Genomic DNA, 17,819 nt, shown 5'->3' with positions numbered 1-17,819 from the left:
GTTTGCTTTCTATTTTACCCTGTATTATCAGTTGGAGTATATGATATTTATCATGTCTCATAATATGACCGAGGTATTCAAATTTCCGTTTCTTAATTGTGAAAGAGATTTCTTTTTGTTTTCCCATTCGGCGCAGTACCTCTACGTTGGTGGTGCGAGTCGTCCAGGATATTTTGAGGATAGGTCGGTACACCCACATTTCGAATGCTTCCAGCTTTCTCATTAGTTTTTGCGTCAGTGTCCATGCCTCTGCGCCATACAGCAAGACTGGAAATACATAGCACTTTAGCAGCCGTACTTTTAGTGGGAGAGATATGTCGGAAGGGGTGAATATATTTTTCATTTTGTTAAATGTTGCTCTGGCCTTTTCAATTCTAGATCGTATTTCGGTTGTTTGATCCCATTTCGAGTTGACGACTGTTCCAAGGTATATATACGAGTCAACGTGTTCAATTAGTTGAATTTTATTTAAAATAAAGTATTGATACTGTTAGCTAAACGTAAAGTTTACTGGAACTGTTTACTAAAATTATTAAAGTGAAACCATAGCAAATGAATGAAGAAAGTCCTCAACCAAAAATTTGCTGGACAATTAATGTTATTATTGATATACCTTATTGAAGTTGGTAAAAAAAAATAAATAAACGTGGATCACTTATTATTAGAGTTGATTACACTTAAATTAGATTAGGTGTCAGACTTATGATTCTAATTTTTAGCTCTTGTTAATGGTTTCAGCTTTATTTTACTCATCATTTTGCTAAAAAGTAAAATATTTAAATAAGAAACTGCTCTAGTTTTCTCATCTTTATATTATACATATATAGCCCAGTAAATGAACGGGAAATTCGGCGATACCGTGTAATTTTCAGGGACAACTCCGAATTGCATGAAAATTTGGGTTTAGGTTCTATTTACCCTCCACTTAAAAGTTGAAATTGTGCCGTTGGTTGCTTTTGCTTGGGGGGGGGGGGTGACAGTCACCCCTTCTCGGGGGTGAAAGAACATACGTTCAAGATAAGACCGTAAATGGATAAATTGACTGATTTTAAGCAACTTTTGTTTCATAGAGTTTTTTTACGTAAGTCAATACTTTTCGAGTTCTTTGCCATTGAAAATGTTGATTTTTCGACAAAAAAAAACTACGTTTTCAGACGGTTTTTCGCAAATAACTCAAAAAGTAAATATTTTATCGAAAAAAATGTCCTTAGCAAAAGAGTAGCTTATAAAAAACCCAAAAAATGGTGTATCAGTAAAGTCTATCAATCAAATAAAAACAAAGTTGTAGCTCATGAAAAATACGTTCTTATTCGTCTAATTCCAAATCGAATATTTCAAGGTGAAATCACCGAAAAATTAAGCACTTTTCGGGAAAAACCCATTTAAACTTTTTTAAAGTGTTTATAAAAAGCTTTGTTTTAATTGTTAACAAAAGATTTAGCATTAAAAATAAGCGAGTTGCGCTCAAAATAAAGTTGGCCCTCTTTTTTTTTTGTAAAAAATCATGAAAATCACGCCGTGTTTAGCTCCCCAAATGAAATTAATCGCTACCGCTTTACAAACAATTTACTTACCTATCTATTTTTTATATGATCTGTCAGTCTCACCGGTTTAAAGTGTTTATTTTTGAAAGGGGTTATAATTGAGAAAGCTTGAATGGGTCACTAATCACGAGTGTATGCAAATTTTGAACAGCCATATCTTAACCAATTTTTGTCTTACAGAGAAACAAAATGAAACTAGCATATTTATAATAGCAAAACCTACATTTTTTTACTTTTTAAGATTTTTCTTATCACTAATACTTTTTAAGTTATTTTGAAAAAATGAAATTATTCAAAAATTTTTAGAAATTTTTTTTACTATAAAACCAAATGTTTTTAAAAATAAGCACTTCAAACCAATCAAACTTACAGATCATATAAACAATACACATACAGTTAAAGGTAAAGCCAAACGATTAATTTCATTTAGGGTGCTAAATAGAGGGAGGTTTTCACGATTTTTTTTACCAAAAAAAGGGGCCAACGTTTTTTTTCAGTGTAACTCGCTTATTTTTGATGCCGTAGACTTTTATAAAAAACAAATAATAAGCTTTTTTTCGATACTTTAAAAATGTTAATAAGGTTTTCCCGAAAAACGCTTCTTGCTTCGGTGATTTCGCGTTGAATTATTCGATTTGGAATTAGACGAATAAGAACGTATTTTTCATGAGCTACAACTTTGCTTCTGCTCAATTTGTAGACTTTACTGGTACACCACTTTTTTCGTTTTTTTAAAGGCTACACTTTTGCTAAAAATATTTATTTCGTTAAAATATCTACTTTTTGAGTTATTTGGGAAAAACGGTCTGAAAACGTAGTTTTTTTGTCGAAAAATCAACATTTTAAATCGCGAATAACTCGAAAAGTATTCACTTACGTAAAAAACTTTATAGAACAAAAGGTGCTTAAAGTAAGTTAATTTATCCATTTCCGGCCTTATTGTAAACAAGCGTTTTTCACCCCCCGAGAAGGGATAACTGTCACCCCCCAAGTAAAAGCAACCAACGGCACAAATTCAACTTTGAAGTGGAGGGTAAGTAGAACCTAAATCCAAATTTTCATGCAATTCGGAGTTGCCCCTGGAAATTACACTCCAAAACGGTCATTTATTGGGCTAATAACTAATGTATAAATAATATTCAATAAGGAAAAAATCATCTATATGTTGAAATTGATACATGTGAAAAACAGGAAAAGTACAATCAAAAACGAAATGACTTACCTGTATAAAGGGTATAGTTCTGCAAAAGCATTCGAGGAAGGAAATAAACTTTCTGCATCTTCTAATCTTTTTAGTAACTTTTCTACCTCTTTGAGAGCTTCATTTTGAGCTTCCATGCAAGAATAACACAGAATGGAAGCACAACCCGGGCAGTCTTCTTCTACTCCACTATCACTATTGCAACTTGCATCCCTGTAAAAAAGATTTGTTTTGTTGTGTAGAACTATCTTTAAATTATTGTATAGCTTATTTCGTTTAGGTTTTAAATAATGTAAACTACAATCTATATCAAAGAACAATTTTTTGATAAATAAAGGTCTACTATGTCCCGTTTTTAAACTAGAAGGAGTAATTGAAATTATTATTATTGGGTGTGATTTTGCGTTTTGGGTTTACTCCTCCTAGGTTAAAAACAGGGTATAGACGAATAAAACAAAAAACAAAAAAATATGTATACCATAAATCACAACATATTTTTTATTATATTCATTAAAAACTCTCTGCAAATCACATGCTGAGCACCCAAAATACATGGGTAAAAACCTTTTAAATGTTAACAAAATAAAATTTAACGTGAAGTAAAACACTCCCTATTGTAATTGGTATAATTTAATAATAATTAAAAAAAAAATTAAAAATCCAAAAGGACTACGTTCAGAACGTTTTCGGACTTATCAGTCCATCATCAGTGAACCTAAAAGTAAGTAATAAATAAAATAAGTTAACAAAATAAACTTACGTGCATAGAAATCGGCCCACTTAAAAATTTGGTCATTTTTATGTCTCGTATTTCCTAAACCTATTGGCCGATTTAAGTGATTTTTTTAATATGTTATAGTCTGATTCTTTAACAATATCGCTGTAATAATATTGTTGCTAAACATGTAACTTCTTATTGTATACCGGGTGTACGAATCAAACTGTGTTTTTTTTCTTAAAGTTCGCATCACCCTGTGGAATATTCTAGCATTTATAAAATACTGAAATTAAAACTCAACTATAGCCTCAGGTTTTCTTATCATTTTGTTTTTTGATTCATTCGTTTGTTTTGGATAATAAAAAAGTTAGGTACTTTAACAACTAGACATGTTCTAGATCTAGATCAATACACGGTGTTTCTAAATAAGTGGGACAAACTTTAAGGGGTAATTCTGCATGAAAAAATACTGACAGTTTGCTTTATAAACGTATGTTTGCAAATATTTTGTTTCCGAGATATTAAATTTTTTTTTACAAACTGACGATTTATTTATTGCTCTAAAACCAGTTGAGATATGCAAATGAAATTTGGTAGGTTTTAAAAGTTATTACCGATTCTTGACATAAAATTAAGAATTGTATATTCACCATTAGCGTGCATACGGGTAACATGATCGGTCATATTATCCGTATGCGCGGTAATGGTGAATATTAAATTCTTAATTGTATGTCAAAAAATGTGCAATAACTACGTCTTAAAACCCACCAAATTTCATTTGCATATCTCAGCCGGTTTTAAAACAATAAATAAATTGTCAGTTTTTAAGAAATAAAAAAATATGAAAAAAATATTTTTAAGAAACGTTTTTCATTAGTTACGAGTGACTAAAATTAAACGTATAAAAAAATCAACCAAAAAGCAAAAAATTAAATAGAATAAACAGTTTTCGCACCACGCTTTTCTTTAACGAATGTGTTAGATTTTTTCATTTTTTTTTATTTTTTGCTTTTTGGTTGATTTTTTTATATGTTTAATTTTAGTCACTCGGTAACTAATGAAAAGCGTTTCTTAAAAATATTTTTTCATATTTTTTTATTTTTTACTTTTTAGTCTTACACTTTTCAAACATTAAAATATATCGTCTAAGTATCGTAAGTTTATTAAAATATGTATAAAACATATGATGTATTTTAACATGAAAAGTAGTCGGATTCTGCAAAAAATTTGAAACTTTATTGTTTATTTATGAAGCATAACGTAAACAATTAACGTAAAAAGTGAAATTATGTATAGTTCATATAATTAGCTACAATCTGTAAAAGTTTCAAGTTTCTTCATTGTAAAAAATAAGAGAATTTAAGCATTTTCCGTTAAAATAGTTTTTTATTTAAACAGGTAATAAACATAAACATTTTTTTATTGACTATTCATGTTCCCGCGAATGCATATGTATGCAAATTTTTAGTCATTTGCATTGAAGAAAAGGCAGTAAAATTAACGTCCAAAGATTTGCCCCAAACGATTAAACTAAAGAAAAGCATTTAATTAATTAATGGGACAAAACGAATTCTAATGTTAATTGTAGCACAAAACGTCTCTACCGGTGGTTTTTCTAAGACTACGATAAAAACACGAATTTTTTTAATTCGAGTTTTGGTTGAAGTTTTGTTTCGTATTGTATTGAAATTTGACACGAATAAACGCCGATTTATATATAAACAAATATATGAGCGTTCAAAATTTGAAATTTTATTGTTTATTTATGAAGCATAACGTAAACAATTAACGTAAAAAGTGAAATTATGTATATTTCATATCATTAGCTACAATCCGTACAAATATCAAGTGTCTACATTGTAAAAAAAAGAGAATTTAAGCATTTTCCATTAAAATCGTTTTTTTGAAATTATACTTCTTTCGGCGCGATTGAGAGTGAATTTTTATTATTGTGCGCGCATGCGCACACAGACAGTATGGACTTAGTTGCTAATTCTTTCAATTTATGTAGATATGTATCAGCGCAAATAAGGTGCAAAACGAATATATTAGTGTGTTTTAGTAAATATATTTATTATAATTGTTGTGTCTTTGGATTTGTCTTCCTCGGGAGTAAGATAATAAGTATTATTAAAACATTTTTGTTTCATACTTCACTTGATCTATTTGTCACCGTGATTGTAATTAAGTTCGAGAAGCGATGTATACAGAGTCGTGGTAGGTCATTGGTAGAGCATTCATATTCCGGACAATTCATATTCCTTTTTTTTTTAATTTTTGGTATTGTTTTAATAAATTGTTTTTGAAAGTGGTAAGTATTAAAATTAGTTTAATATTTAAATAAAATACAAATAAACTTAAAGTACATTTATTTCGTTGAAATCATATAACAGAAGTATAACTTCTTACGTGCGTAGAAAGTACACACACATTCTTTTTGAAGTTATACTTCTTTACGGGCGTAATGACGGTGAAATTTTACATGGGAAAACCTAGCGACCGGGCGCATGCGCATTATAACTTTGTTCTGATTGGATGTTCAAATGCCATGACAAAAATTATCCAATATGGCAGCTGTGGCACAGCTGTGGGACTGCGTTTGGTTATAATGTATGCTTGTTGCGTTTTAAAATTTGTAGGAAGAGAAACAACAAACAAAAAGTTAGTTAATGGTTATACTGCCTTTTTAAATAGTTTTCATATTATATTTTTGGACTTATTTACAAAGAAGAGATGATTGTTTCATGCCAATGTGAAAGCTCATCAAACTGTGCCTAGTATGAGTGCCGCAGATCTCGCTTATTCAAAGCTAAAGAATCTTTCACTGGTAAGTGTTTTATAAATAGTTGATGAAATTTTGTTATGATATTTGAACATAGCCACTTTGCACGACGCAAGTGATTGCGAAATTTATTAGTCGTTATACGGGCTCCGATACCTACCTTGAACCTACCAAAATACATAAGTAGTATGTAATACTTTTATTTACATAATTTATATTTATATTTACATAATATATTGTCTTCTTACTCTATGTTTTGTTGTATTTTTTCAATTCTAAATCATTTCAATTCAAAATCAAAATAATTTAATTTATATAAGTTAAAAATGTCAAAAGGTTAATCTGTTTAGTTAGACGATCTTCGCACATAATGACAAGCTGTCTCTGTGGCGCAGTTTTAATGCGAGAAAATCCCAATACAACGCAAATACCAGCCGCGTGGTAAGTTGGTTCGAATCCCAATAGAAACTTTTATTTTTTTATTTTTTTTTATACATTTTATGATTGTAAGTATATTTATTATATAATTTTATTTTCAGAAAATACGTATTTAGTTAAAAAATTTTCCGACAATTAATGTTCAGAAATCATTTGTGGCATTTTTAGTGTGTTTGTGTGTGTTTTATTTTTTTATTATTTTAATTTTTGGCACTGTTTTAATAAAAATGTTTGAGAAGTAGTAAGTATAAATTAATTTAATATTTAAATAAAATATAAACAAAAAGTATATTAATTTCGTTTATAATCATATAATCATATAATAGAAGTATAACTTCTTACGTGCGTACAAAGTACACACACATTCTTTTTTTTATTTAAACAATTAATAAACATAAACATTCTTTTTATTGACTATTCATGTTCCCGCGAAAGCATATGTCTGCAAATTTTCATTCATTTGCATTGAAGAAAAGGCAGTCAAATTAACGTCTAAAGATTTGATGCAAACTATTGAAGTAAAGAAAAGCGTTTAAAAATTCAACATCCCGTATCTCGGAAATACAGCATTTGCGGACATATGTTTATAAAGCAAACTGTCATTATTTTTTCATGCAGAATTATCCCTTAAGCCGATGCCGCATTGCAGGATGCTAGATGGTGGCTTGAAGGGTGGATTTTAAAGGTGGATGATGGAGGGTCGCTGCATCCTGGACGCAGTGAAAGAGTGAAATGAAGTCAGAAGTCAGTATCCAACTGACTGCTGAGGAATCGTTTGTTTCATTTGTTACGTTACATTTGGTTTGTTTTTTAGCATATCGTCATATTAGAGGTAAAACTCACTCACTAAACTTTACAGAAAGTGAAGAAAAATCGTCTTAGAGGCAAAAATTGCTTTTTAAATTCACCTGACTTGAATATTGGATTTTTTTAATGCAACTGCAAAGAATAAATAAAACAGATATTTTAAGCCATGTTTCGTCACATAGTGGGTCTAGTGAGTCCCAAATTGCCCTTTTTTATACACAGGACTTTCAGCGCTTTCCTCCATAGCCAGGCTACCCGGATGGATTATCAAACACGACTGATATGGGTGGATAGACGCCTGGCGGACCACCGGATGGTTAGATGGTAGTGGGAGGCCACTGCGGCTACCGTCGTTGTATTATTCGTGGTATAAGTAGCTGGATGGTCGCCAGGCAGGTATCTACCATCCACCATCCTACCAAACTTCCTACAGTGCGGCATCGGCCTTAAAGTTTGTAGCACTTATTTAGAAACACCGTGTGTTGATGAAGAATATGTCCAGTTGTTAAAGTATGTAACTTTTTTATTATCCAACATAAATAAATGAATCAAAAAGCAAAATATTAAGAAAACCTGAAGCTGTAGTCGGGTTTTAATTTTAGTATTTTATAAATGCTAGAATATTCCACAGAGTGATGCGAACTTTGAGAAAAAAAAACACAGTTTGATTAGTACGCCCGGTATACAATAAAAATTTGCCTGTTTAGTAACAATAATATTACAGCGATAATGTTAAAGAATAAGGCTATGACATATTAAAAAAATCACTTAAATCGGCCAACAGGTTTTGGAAATACGAGACATCAAAAATGACAAAATTTTTAAGTGGGCCGATTTCTATGCACGTAAGTTTATATTAGAGTTACATTATTAATAATAAATCACATTATTACTGGAGTAATGTAAAGACATACTATGCTCCAAACAAGCAGCCCACGTGCCTTGTGGGGAGTCATACGATGCCAAAGGCCATATTTATACGAATTTTTATCCATCACTTTGATTTATTAATAATAATGTAACTCTAACATATTATTTTGTTAACATTTAAAGGGTTTTTACCTATAAATTTTTGGTGGCTCAACATGTTATTTCCCTGTATCAGCACTGATGATGATCTATGTACATCAAAAACATTCTGTGATTTAGATGTGGCCCTTTGAGGGTTTTTTAATAAATATATACCTTTCATATAGGATTTTTCAATAATTTTTTTTTGATTTATGGTATACAGCTACAGCTACAGGAAAAAATGTTTCCTTGTGGATTTTTTTAAAAAATAAAAAAAGTTATACTTGCTTTCTGGATGGTCTGTGAAATCTATAATTCATAATATCTTTTAAAAGAGGTTCTACACATTCTCTAGCTAAACATAGGTAGGTATCTTCTTCCATAGGAGTTCTGTCTGCGTGGTATGCTTGTAGTTCTAACCAAATCAAGTCTTTCAATTCGTTTTGCCACAATGTCTCCTCCCTAGTCATCTGAAATTACAAACAAAAATCGTCAACTTCAATAGAAATGACAGCTCTAAAAATTACAGTGTAATTGCAACGCGCATATCAAAAATACACTACATTTTCTTTATAAATTATGTGCAATGCCTTCTACAATGGTTTACACAGTTCTTCCATATTGTTTGTTATTTCATTAGATACGAGAGTACGATACAGGATTTAAAGACTTTCTGAGGAAAGGGATTGTAACGTTACAACGTTCCATCTCTTTCTATAATTCATCCTTTAGTCTTCCTTTGTGTTTTACTTCTCATATATAGATTTTCTCTTTATTTTGTTTCTTTGACATTTGAATTAATTTTCGTTCCAAACCTTTTCGTTTCAGTTAACATTTCATTCTGCAGTCTTTCCATTCAAATTAAGTTTCCATTCGCTATGCCAAAATTAAGTTCCGCACTTCAATTGTTCTAGCTCCTGTCCTATTCCCTTAACGCACTTCAAATAATAATTTTCTGAAACCTGAACTATTTATTGTAATTAGCGAGCATTAAATATTCGTCAGTACTAGTTTTTCTCCAATATGTTACCCACTTAAAAATGAGTGCCTTCGGAAATTTGCTCTGTTTTGAATAAAACTTGAAATAAGTAAAACCAATGTAGTATTATCTGTAACAAGAGGTGTTTCCCAACTTATTTGGGGTGAGTATGTTTTTTTGATTATAATTTACCTTGTGCTTTTCGGCTGATGTTTTGGTGAGCGATCCTTAGCAATGCTTGAGTTTTTTTTATTTATTATTATCTTTATATTTTTTACACTTACTGCCATTATTAGCTTTATTCAAGTTTCAATTACAATTTTTTTCTTTGTGTACCCTCGTTGGCAAGGAGATTATGTTCGGTGGTATTAGTTGCGACCGTTTGACTTTCGTAGGACGGTCTACTTATACGCGAACTGGGTCTCCTTGCCAAACGTGGATCTCATATGTGCTATTGACACCTAGTAATACGCACTGTTTCTTTTTATTTAGTCGCTGGGAAGAGCCTATGTACCAGGCTATACAAATCAAATACCATCTAGCCGCCGTTTTGCACCGGTGACCATGAAACTACAGTAAAGGCCTGCACCCGAACACCTTCACCGTCAGTCAACAGGGCTACGTGGAGCCGAAGTTCCTCCAAGACCAGAAGACAGCAACGGAGATCCCTCGACGCCTCGACGATCGCATAAGATAAGTAGCCTCTTGCAGTTAGATGTTCGCAAAGTGCTGCTGAATGAACTATTTTCTTGACAACAAGTTTTTTTATTGTTAATAAATTTCAATTTTCCTTTATTCAATATTTTGAATGGCGATAATGTGTATTTAATAGATTTAATAAGGTCAATAGATGAATATGTGAACTTTTCGAATTTTATTGCTTAACCTCCTTTAGATTCTTGGAAGAGTGATTCTTTCTTGCACAGCGCAGAACCTACGACAGGCTGAGCTAGCCAATAACCTGTGTAAGGGTTACATTAGGTTACAGGATTTAAGGATCAACGATGACGAAAATGAATAGATGATCGAATTGTGTGAAAGTATACTGGTTTCTGGTAAGTACGACAATGATGTATTCTACCTCCAAGTCTTTTTAATTTCTATGGGGAATATATAATGAGAAAAGCACTCGACAAATGGAATGGCGGTATTTCTATCGCAGGAAAGAAGATCTCAAATCTCAGATATGCAGATGATACAACATTAATAACTGCATCCGAAGAAGAAATGCCCAGCCTGCTGCAGCTAGTGGAAGCCGAAAGCAATGGATGTGGTCTCAAGATCAATAAACAAAAAACAAAAATTATGATAGTAGATTATTCAAATACACTTCAGACAACAGGAGCCTTAGACCAGTTTGAAGTGGTTAACGAGTTCAATTATCTAGGATCCCAAGTAATACAGAATCTTGTGAAACAGAAATACGTAGGAGAATAGGCATGGCCAAAAACGCTATGAGTCGATTATCGAAAATCTGGAAAGATCGCTCCTTGTCGAAGAACACCAAAATAAGATTAGTACGTGCCTTAATTTTTCCCATATTTAATTACGGATCCGAAACATGGACAATGAAATCGGACGACAGAAAAAGGATTGACGCCTTTGAAATGTGGTGCTGGACATGGAGAAGAATGATTCGGATCTCATGGACGGAACACAGAACAAATCACTCAATCCTCCAAGAGCTTAATATTCAGACTCGACTTTCATCTATTTGCCTCTCCACGGTCATAAAATTTTTCGGCCATATTGCAAGAAGAAGTGATGATAATCTTGAGAGACGTATAATTTCGGGAAACGTTGAAGGGCGCAGAAGTAGAGGTCGCTCACCTACTCGATGGACGGATCAAGTACAGAAAGCCAGTGGAAAAACATTCTCTGAATCCATGAGGGAAGCTCAGGACAGAAGCCAATGGAAAGAGATAGTTGCTCGTATTATAGGGAATCACGACACTCAGAAATGAGGAAACGACTGTGGAGGAGGATACTGGTTTAGAAGCACAACACTGAAACCCAATTTATTTATTATATACCCAATTTATTAATATATTAATAAACTTTTTTCGTTCATAGCGATCGAAGTAGATGGTACCATTGTACGCTACCACTTGAGTAGGAAACATTTAAGAGACGTTTGTTAGCCTTTGGGTTTTGTTAGTTTTCAGATATTCGTATCAGATGAGTTCTAATAAGACAAAGGCTGATAAATCGTGCTCCTACAACATATACTGTCATAAATATACACAAGCGATGGAACGTAGAAGAGGTAAATGTTTATGTATTATTAAGGTTTATATTGTTCATTGTCCATATTGTTCAAAAATAAAACAGAAAATATTAAGAAAAAGATCAAATCACCGATCAACAGAAATCGCAACATCCTGTATATTGTATATTAAGCATTATATATAAGAAAGTGTTTTTCGGAATTAGTAAATCGTATCCGGTTTAAAGACATTCCCCGAAAATAATAAAACAATATATTGGTTTTTCTACCGTTTAGTTAGATAGACATTTGTAAACATTTGACGTTGAACTTTCTATTGTACGGCATACCACGAAACAAATGGAAAGATTATAAAAAAGAGTAGGTTTAGTAAATGGTCGTTTGAGAATAGGTAATTATCCTTTTTTCCGTAGAAATTGAAAAGGTCAATTATGTATTTACTAAGAATGACTTGAAAGAAGGACTAAGAATGAAGAAATGGAAAGCGAGGAGTTAAAGAACCCGAGGAAATGGTTCTCCACAACAACAACTAATCTATTTAAAGCATCAGTTAATAAAATAATTATAGCCAGAATGATCGCCAATATTCGAAACGAATAGGCACTAAAAGAAGAAGAATCCGATAAGTAAAGAAATTGCTTTACTTATCAAATTGCTACAAAACATACAAAGCGGTTATTATCGTGAAAGCCCACTATTATTATTAGCTATTTTCAATATCTCGTCGATAATAACAGGTGTTTGATTACTACAGGGTGATTAATTAGTAGGGTAAAGCTCAATAGCTCCGCTATAGTAATAGATAGCAATAAAAGTTAATAACAAAAATTTTAGCCACCTTTGAGCTTCACATTACAAAATTAGTTACAATGTTACAGGGTGTTCGATAACACAGTGGCAGACCTAACTTGTTTTTTTTTAATGGAACACCCTATATTTTATTTTATATTCGAAATCCTGTTAACTTCTCCATCACAAAAATATAAAGGTTTGTTATGTTATACAGGGTATTTACAAAGTTATAACCAATTTTATATGAAAATCGTAACAAGTTCAACTCCCTGTATAAATAAAAATAAGCAAAACAACAATGGTTTATTAATGCCATATTTTTAAGGTATTGTCAAAATTTTTAAGAATTATTGATATTGCTAATTTTCTTCATATCAAATACAGGGTAAGTCAAAACGCAAGTACATTATTTTCTCAGTAATGTTAAATGGAACACCCTGTATTTTATATCATTATTGAAAAGTAACATTAACGTACTTTAATTTTTATATAACATTCCCTATGCCCAAATATATTAGTTTTCGAGATATTTTCATTTTTCAGAGCAAATTATTGTAGGTGTTTAAATTTATCTAAATTTTAAGTAAGCCATGACTGAATTGAAAATTGAAGATTCTCGATTATCAATCCGGTAATCAATGTAACACTGTAGCAAATAAAGAAATAAAAATAATTTATTAGTAATACATTTTACAAACAAAAACACAACCACTACATGCAACATTTTTGAAACAATTAAAAACTATCTTTTTATGTAAATGCAACAAATAAACAAAGAAAATTAGTAATAAATTTTACAAAAAAATACACAAACACAAAATACAATATTTTGTGAAGACAATTAAACACTACTTTTGTATGTAAATGTAACAATGTAACAAATAAAGAACGAAACATAATTTATCAGTAATACATTTTGCAAAAAAACATGTTTGAAAAAATTAGAAGCTACTTTTAATAAAATATTTTTAATATTTAATTACATAAGGTGTTCAAAATTATCTCCTAACACATTTATGTACGCCTAAAAACGATCATTGAATGAGCTACTTACTCTACGGAGCATTTTTAAATTAACACATCGAAATACACTTTGTATTCTATTTTTCATCTCGTCCCTTGTTGTTGGAGGTATTTTATAAACTTCATTATTAACGTAACCCCAAAAAAATCAGTCCAGTTTATTAAATTCTGGTGATTTGGGTGGCCATGCTACTGGTCCATTGAAAAATGAAAATATCTCGAAAACTAATAAATTTAGACATAGGGAATGTTATCTAAAAATTAAAGTACAGTAATGGTACTTTTCAATAGTGATATAAAATACAGGGTGTTCCATTTAAAATTATTGAGAAAATAATGTACTTGCGTTTTGACTCACCCTGTATTTGATATAAAGAAAATTAGCAATATCGACCATTCTTAAAAATTTTGACAATACGTTAAAAAATATGGCATTAATAAACCATTGTTGTTTTGCTTATTTTTATTTATACAGGGAGTTGAACTTGTTACGAGTTTCATATAAAATTGGTTATAACTTTGTAAAAATACCCTGTATAACATAACAAACCTTTATATTTTTGTGATGAAGAAGTTAACAGGATTTCGAATTTAAAATAAAATATAGGGTGTTCCATTAAAAAAAAAACATAAATTTGATCTGCCACTGTGTTATCGAACACCCTGTAACATTCTAACTAATTTTGTAATGTGAAGCTCAAAGGTGGCTAAAACTTTTGTTATTAACTTTTATTGCTATCTATTACTATAGCGGAGCTATTGAGCTTTACCCTACTAATCAATCATCCTGTATAATAGTGATTTTTTAAATTCTGCTAATAAATAAATAACAAGCTCCAATGGATTAACCCAATAAATTCCCAGCATTAAATGTGTTATCTGCACCAAATAAAAACAAAACTAATAATCCGTCTACTTGCACACTCCCTTTAATGGAATTGGCATCGATTACATTTTTCTGTTTACAAGTGAATTCGTATAATTCATTATCAGGCGTTAACATTTCCTGGTTAAACATCCAGGGTATTGATTTTTCTCGTAAAGAACAGAAGATCCTGTTTATTCCAACGTCGTTACAGTTTATTAAAAAGCAAATAAGGTGGTATTGTTTAATTCCTTTCCACCGACTTGTTGACTGACTGTCTTAAATGTTAACGTATGTTTTATTTGCAAACGCTATATTTAGATTATTTAGCATTAGAACACAGTAGACACACATCTCAAATGATTAATTAACCTTGTCTTAATATTAATATTTCAAACTTTGTAAATATATTTTATTGTGTAAATTAAAATTTATACATGATTGTCACAATCTAAAAATTAGTATGTGCTCCTTTTCTCAAAAAGCGGTTTGTAAAAAAACGGACGATACCGTAACCAATACAACAAGAAGTAATGCCATAAGATTTAAAAAAAATTGAATAAAGATAATGGACCAGAAAAGTAGCCCTAAAGTATGATGCATGGCTCGAGCAAGGGATGGCGCTACTAGTCCCACCGTATTGAACACTATAAAGCCAGCTCTACCGATTTGACAGTGTATCTACAGAAAAGATCTAACTTTCTATTGAAACTTTACAATGTACATTGTAACATTTTTTCTCCCACGTTATAAAGATCCTATTTCTAAGAGCTGCAGCTGTATGGTTTTAAAGTCTACCATTAGTTTGTTAACCGGGCTGAAGAAATATTGTAGAGCGGCCATGACAGAACAAGTAATAACATTGATTAACAAAATTATAAAGCACAATAAAATTCTAGTGAACTAATTCTAATATTCTAAAGTTTCTATATATCTTGGTAACCATTTGGATATTAGTCTCACATGGAGGTAACATATTTGGACCAAAAGAAAGCAACTAGGTCTCCAATTTAGAAATATGTGTTGGTTAATGAGTTGTTCATCAAGGTTATCCCTGGATAACAAATTGCTGCTCTGTAAGGCAATACTTACGACCATCTGGACATATGGGTTGGAACTGTGAGAAACAGCCTGACGTCACTACAACATCGAAATCATTCAATGCTTCCAATCACAAATCCTCCGAACTATCACCAATGGATCGTGATACATCAACAACAGAATTATTTATCGTGACCTTAAAATACATATGGTACAGGAAGTTATCAAAAAACGTAGCACTGCATACATTACCAGGCTGGAAGATCATGAGAACCAGTTTGCAGTTAACCTAGACAATTCCCAAGAATAACGTAATCTAAAGAAGCTTAAACCACTGGGCTTACCATTTAGAGTAAACTTAAAAACTAATTAGTAGTTATAACATGTATATTATCTATTTCCTATATAATTATATAATAATTATACTCAGGGCCGTGACAGAAAAATCGGGTCCGGGGGAAGTGACTCGAGGGCCCCTGCCTGTATTGAGTAAAAATGGCCCTATTTTCTCAATCACTTAGTTCTACTACATAACTTAAAAATTTATATTTATTTTATTAACTTACTGTATGTACCATTAAAATTATGAAACCATATTGTCACAGTGGGATATCGAATAAAATGGAGCCAAATGAATTGATAAAACAGTTTGTCGTGTATTAATTCTTTATTACAATGTAAAGTAAAGTATATACATTATTTTATAACCTTATTCTAGTAACGCTCTGCGTGCTTTTACTAAAGCGAACGAATTTATGATTTCACTGAAATTAACTTTTCTCGCTAATTCAGATTCTAGGCAAAGCATTGCGAGTCCTGCAACACGCATTTGTGAAGAACAAGAGCGATGAAAATGTTTTACTCTTGAAAGAACGCTCAGCACTGGCGACGGATACTGGCAAATTACAAAAAATTCGCAACGCGACGCAAATGTTAGGAAAGAGTACATCCAGATTCTTAACATAAATTTCATTTAACAAAACGAAAGGGATGGTATGACCTTTGAAATTCGCTCCATGAATGTGAGACAGATGAATCAATTCATTTGACAACTCGTCAGCTACGTCAGTCGGATATTGCTGCAAAAAATTTTTTGCACTTTTTCGTATGTGGTCTTTATCTAACAGTGGAAATTTCCACAAGAAAGAGAAAGTCTCGTTCAACTTTTTCACAGCTATAAATCGATTGTTGATGCCCGCTATTACAGAATCTAGGATAACGTAATAGCTATTTGTATAACAAGGGAGGAAAGTGCTACTTTTCCTCCCGAGAATGAAGTTTACTGCCCGACGCGTAGCGGAGGGCAGTAATCATTCAAGGGAGGAAAAGACACTTTACTCCCATGTTATACATATGGTTTTTCCACCTTCCTCAAATAACAAGTAATTTTTTCATTTTTACTTAATTTATTTATGTGACTAACCAACAAAATTTATTAGAACTAATAAAAGTAACAAGTAGGTACAATATAACTGTCAACTGTCAAATATAAGTCAAATTATTAATGTGAACATTGTTAAATCAGAATAACAATTTACTGTTTTTTACCATTCTGCAAAATACAGAGTGTTTTTAAATAAACGTTAAAATGTATAGATACTTACGTAATAGAAAATATGTATTGTACAGGGCGTCAATAAGTTATATTTCATGAATGAAATACCATAACGTCACATTTACTTTTCCTCCCTAGGGAGGAATAGCTATTTGTATAACAAGGGAGGAAAGTGCTACTTTTCCTCCCGAGAATGAAGTTTACTGCCCGACGCGTAGCGGAGGGCAGTAATCATTCAAGGGAGGAAAAGGCACTTTACTCCCATGTTATACATATGGTTTTTCCACCTTCCTCAAATAACAAGTCATTTTTTTCATTTTTACTTAATATATTTATGTAACTAACCAACAAAATTTATTAGAACTAAAACTAACAAGTACGTACAATATAACTGTCAACTGTCAAATATAAGTCAAATTAATAATGTAAACATTGTTAAATCAAAATAACAATTTACTGTTTTTTACCATTCTGCAAAATACAGAGTGTTTTATAAATAAACGTTAAAATGTATAGAAACTTACGTAATAGAAAATAGCTATTGTACAGGGCGTCAATAAGTTACATTTCATGAATGAAATACCATGACGTCACTTTTACTTTTCCTCCCTAGGGAGGAAAAATATTTTCCTCCCTAGGGAGGAAAAGTACAACTTTGCTCCCTACAATCAGGTCCGGAAAAGTATACTTTCGGTAGAGGTAGGTGGAAAAAATATTTTCCTCCCTAGGGAGGAAAAGTACAACTTTGCTCCCTAGAATCAGGTCCGGAAAAGTATACTTTCGGTAGAGGTAGGTGGAAAAATATATTTATTTTGAATTCTGTTTTTTCGTCAGTT

At 31.6% G+C, this 17,819-nt stretch overlaps 2 protein-coding genes across 6 annotated transcripts in view; one reads left to right on the top strand and one right to left on the bottom strand.

The window, feature by feature from the left end:
- LOC126880655 (uncharacterized) overlaps positions 1–10,335 on the top strand; it is an 85,027-nt gene extending 74,692 nt beyond the window's left edge. For both annotated transcript variants that reach the window (XR_007696668.1, XM_050644700.1), the window contains exon 2: positions 9,973–10,335. The gene's annotated coding sequence lies outside the window, so the exon portion shown is untranslated. The remainder of the gene's footprint in view (positions 1–9,972) is intronic.
- The window catches only part of LOC114332103 (mitogen-activated protein kinase kinase kinase 4), a 177,090-nt gene that overhangs the window by 57,057 nt on the left and 102,214 nt on the right, over positions 1–17,819 (bottom strand). For all 4 annotated transcript variants that reach the window (XM_050644696.1, XM_050644697.1, XM_050644698.1 and 1 more), the window contains 2 exons: positions 8,790–8,971; positions 2,767–2,958 (listed from right to left, as the gene is read on the bottom strand). In XM_050644696.1, the coding sequence (XP_050500653.1) occupies positions 2,767–2,958; positions 8,790–8,971 (374 nt within the window). The remainder of the gene's footprint in view (positions 1–2,766; positions 2,959–8,789; positions 8,972–17,819) is intronic.

The sequence above is a fragment of the Diabrotica virgifera genome, chromosome 2, assembly GCF_917563875.1.
Source record: "Diabrotica virgifera virgifera chromosome 2, PGI_DIABVI_V3a".
Lineage (NCBI taxonomy): Eukaryota > Metazoa > Arthropoda > Insecta > Coleoptera > Chrysomelidae > Diabrotica > Diabrotica virgifera.
This window is presented reverse-complemented; position numbering and strand designations above follow the sequence as displayed.